This window comes from Orycteropus afer, unplaced genomic scaffold (assembly GCF_000298275.1).
Source record: "Orycteropus afer afer isolate SDZICR_OR568_19922 unplaced genomic scaffold, OryAfe1.0 scaffold00262, whole genome shotgun sequence".
NCBI classification, from domain to species: Eukaryota; Metazoa; Chordata; class Mammalia; order Tubulidentata; family Orycteropodidae; genus Orycteropus; species Orycteropus afer.
This window is the reverse complement of record NW_006921849.1, coordinates 4356919-4361189: the sequence shown is the minus strand read 5'-3', so window position 1 is coordinate 4361189 and position 4271 is coordinate 4356919. Positions and strand designations below refer to the sequence as shown.

At 56.4% G+C, this 4271-nt stretch overlaps 1 protein-coding gene across 1 annotated transcript in view; it reads left to right on the top strand.

The window, feature by feature from the left end:
* The first annotated feature begins 3190 nt into the window (after positions 1–3190).
* Positions 3191–4271, top strand: part of CPEB2 (cytoplasmic polyadenylation element binding protein 2) — an 86624-nt gene continuing 85543 nt past the window's right edge. The window contains exon 1 of the mRNA XM_007950087.2: positions 3191–4262. Coding sequence (XP_007948278.1) covers positions 3191–4262 — 1072 coding nt within the window. The remainder of the gene's footprint in view (positions 4263–4271) is intronic.

Genomic DNA, 4271 nt, shown 5'->3' with positions numbered 1-4271 from the left:
ATTTCTCTCAACCAAAAAAAAAAAAAAAAACTCACTGCCGTCGAGTTGAATGCAACGCAACTCACTGCCGTCAAGTTGAATCCAACTCATAGCGACCCCTCCTTGGGTTTCCCAGGTGGTGTGTCCACGAAAGTAGATTGCCCAACCTTCCTCCCAAGGAGTGGCTGGTGGTACTTTTCTAGTTCTACATCTTATCTGAGTGTTAAAAATGGTTTGGAGATTATTATTAACACTATTCACTTGATCAAGTCTGAAATCATATATGAGTTTTTTAAAGCATAATTTTCTTTCTTATTGTAAAGGCAATCAGCCATAAAACATTATATATAAAACATATTTTTCCTTTGCAATGATGTTTTCTGTCTACTGTGTGATTTACATAATTTTGAAATACTGAAGTAACAGAAACTGAAATCAGATTTAAATACTGGTGTTGATAGGTGTCACTGAATCAGCTCTGACTCATAGCACCCTAATATATAATAAAAAGAAACACTGCCTGGTCCTGTACCATCCCTTGACAAATGAAACCCTTGACAACTTCTATATTTTCTCCGTTTAAATAAAATGAAAGAACAATTATTGCCATGTTGGAACCCACTGTTGTAACCACTGTGTTAGTCCTTGTCGCTGAAAGTCTTCTCACTGATCCTCTACTTTACTAAGCATGACTTCCTTCTCCAGGGACTAGTCTCTCCTGATAAAACGTCTGAAGTGTGTGAGACGAACTCTCACCATCATTCCTTCTAAGGAGCATTCTACCTGCACTTCTTCCAGGACAGATTTGTTCATTCTTCTGGCAGTCAGTGGTATATTCAATACTCTTCACCAATGCCACAATTCAAATGCATCAATTCCTCTTTGGTCTTCCTTAGACAGAGTCCAGCTTTTGCATGCACATGAGGTGATTTAAAATACCAGGGCTTGGGCCAGGCACACCTTAAGGGAGCTCTGGTGGTGTAATAGGTAAGGCATTTGGCTGCTAATCAGAAGGTTGGCAGCTCAAATCCACCAGCTGCTGCACAGGAAGAAGATAAGTCAATCTACTTCAGTAAACATTTACAGTCTTTGAAAGCCAATGGCAGCCACTATGAGTTGGAGTCCAGTGGATGGCAGTGGGTTTGGTTTTGTGGTGGGGTCAGGCACACTTTAATTCTCAAAATTATCTCTTTGCTTTTTAACTTGAAAGATGTTTTTTGCAGCAGATTAGTCCAATGCAGTAAGTCATTTGATATCTTGATCACTGTTGCCATGGGATCCAAGTAAAATGAAACCTTTGACAACTTCAATATTTTCCCCATTTAAATAAAATTAAAGAACAAAAATAAAGAAAAAAGGAGAATCAAAACTCATAAAAACGCACACTCGGTCTGCATAGTAAAAGTGTGAAAATTTGTAACATTAAATGTTCCATCTTAGCCTAGTTGTAAAGCAAAAGCAAGTGGAGTCTAAATCCATTTTTTATTGCTTTTGGAATTAGTCTTTTCTAGGTTTCTTTCAGCAGGTTCACTTCAAGAAAAGCAGTTAAAATTACAGAACAGGAACGTGAAATTCATGCCTTATTATGTAGTATCACTTAGTTATTCTTTATCTAGGCCTTCAAATATATATGTATGTATATATATATATATGTAATATGTATGTATATATATATATATGTTTTTGTTTTTTGTTTTTCCTATGGAAAATGTTTCTTTAGGAAAGGAAACGCAGGGAATTAGTTCCTCTTCTAAGGCTTTAAGGGAGAGTTCTGCCAAACAGAGCTCTCTCCCTTCCATTTTGCAAGCCTCAACAAGTTGGCTGCTGAGTCAGAACCTCCTTATTCCCCTGATGTGAGAAATTTTTTTCCCTTGGAAATACACAAAGCTTCGGAAATGTTTAAATTAGAGTCTCCCCGGGGGAAAAGGGCAGGGATGCCCGCGTGAATGTGGCAGGGAGGAGGCCTAATAATCTCTCATTCAATGCCTTTAGGAAATAGTGAGACTTGGAGCTGGCCCAGGGTTAGTTACCAGGAGAGCTCGGCTAGGAAGCATTATATGCAGATGTGTGTGTGAATAACCACACTGACTTAGCTCTTCGCGGCTGAAGTGAAAGTGTTTGGTACACATTCCGGGCTCCGGTGCCGACTGTTTACCCGACAGAAAACACCTTCACGCGCTGCAGGGAAGCGGATGACAGCCGCCGCCTGGGAGGCTGAAGACGGAAACAAACTAGGAAAGCCCTTATAGGGCAACTAGGGTGCTTTCAAGGCGGGGACCTGGTGGCGCAGGAGTTGTGGGCCAAACAGCAGGCAAAGCCTGGACGAGCCAGTGTGCCTGCCAAAGCACCAAACTGAGCCGGTGGGCGGGAGGACCCGGGGCGCCCAGCTCCGTTAGGGGCCACGGCCAGGCAGCCGCCCGATTCTTCCGGGGCGCCAGGCAGTGCGCGCCCGTGGACGACCCGGAGCTCTGCCCCGCCGGGATCCCGGGTCTCAGTTTCCCCCGGGCGCCAACCCGGCCCAGAGAAGCCCGGGCCGCTGAGGCCGGACCTCACGTGACCGAGGGCGGGGCGGCGGTGACAGGAAGGAGGTGGGGCAGCGGAGGGCGAGGGAGGGGCTCGTGCTCCCCAGGGTGGGGAGGGGCCGTTGCCCAGGAACCGCCGCGCCGCCTGAGCCTGCTCGTCCCCGTGCGCGCGCGCCCGGCGCTCGAGATCCCTATCAGCCGCCCGCCGCCTCAACCGGCCTTTCCTTTCCCCTCGGTGCGGGAGGGGCCCGAGGGCACGCGCCGTTGGCTCCTGCTCTCCCTCCGCCCCCAAGAAGCGCGAGCTGCGCAGCGTGCGCGCGCCCCAAGGCGAGCCTGCATATTAATGATGGGCGGGGCCGGGGGCGGGGCCGCCTCGCGCCCGCGCGTGCCGCGACGCGCCGGTGGGGGCGGCACGATTGTGAGGTGGCGGTGACACTGGTTCCGGGGTTCTTAAGCGGCCGGGACAGCGGTGGCGGCGGCGGCGGCGGGGCCCCAGCCGGTCTCGGGAGGCGGCGAAGACCGCCGTGAGGGGTGACGGGCCGAAGTCGGCCCTCCCTCGGCTCAGTCACTGTGTCCCCTTCTCACTGACTCCCCCTCCTTCCACCACGGCCGCGCCGCCCCAGATCCGGCGGCTTCCAAGGCGGGGCACGGGCCGGGGCGCGTCTTCTCCGTAGCCGCCCGCCTGATAAATGAGGGACTTCGGGTTCGGGGTCCTGAAGGCAGCCCCGCTCCGCAGCAACAGCAGTAGCAGCCCCGGGCCCCTGTTGAGCGGCGGGGCGTACCGCCCCTCCGCCGCGGGGCCCGCCGCGGCCGCCGCCCCGCTGCCCTCCGCCACGCCCTTCGGCCCGCTCTCGCCGCCGCCGTTGCCTGTCACCGGCTTCTCGGAGGCCGCCTCCCCCTTCTCCATCCCCCTCGGCTGCGGCCGCGCAGGCAGCTCGCTCGCTTCCTCTTCCTCCGCGTTCCCGGCGCCTCAGCAGACCATGCAGGATGAGCTGTTGCTGGGCCTGACACAGCAGCCGGCGCGGCCGCTCTCGGGGGCGGCGGCCGCGGAGAAACTCCCCAACCCGCAGCCCGTCGGCGGCACGAACGCGGGTGTGACCCACCTCCTCCCCTCCCAGGACTTCCAACCGAGTCTGCACCACCCCTCCTCCTCCTCCTCCTCCGCCTGCTGCTGTTGCCGCACCTCCTCCCCGCAGGACTTCAGTCAGCAGCAGCAGCAGCAGCTGAGTAGCCAGAAGAGGAAAGAGTTCAGCCCCCCCCGCCTTCCCCACCCTCCGGACTCCAAGCCGCCGCCGCTCCACTGCCCCAGCCGGTTCAGCCCGCCGCCGCCCGGGCCGCTCCTCCACTCGGCGCGGCTCGCCCCGCGCCAGCAGCAGCAGCAGCACAAGCCGCCGCCACCGCCGTTCAGCCTCCCGCAACCGCAGCACCTCCCGCCTCAGGACTTCGCCCCGCGGCAGCGCCTGGCCGACCTGCCCCCGATCCCGCAGCTCCCGCCCTCGCCTCCCGCAGCCCCGCGGCGCCGCCACGGAGGCGCGAGCAGCCCTCGCAAGACCCCGGCCGCGGGCGAGGGCAGCGTCGCCGAGCCCCCCAATGCGGGCTTGGCCGCCTCGACGCCGCCGGTGAACCCCGCGCCGGGCTCCATGGAGTCCCCCAACCACCCTCTCCTCAACAGCCCCAGTAACCTCTTGCCCGGCGGGGCGCTCGGCGCGGGTGCCTTCAGCAGCCTGCAGAGCTCGGACCTTCCGCACCCGGGCGGCGGGGGCGGGGGGC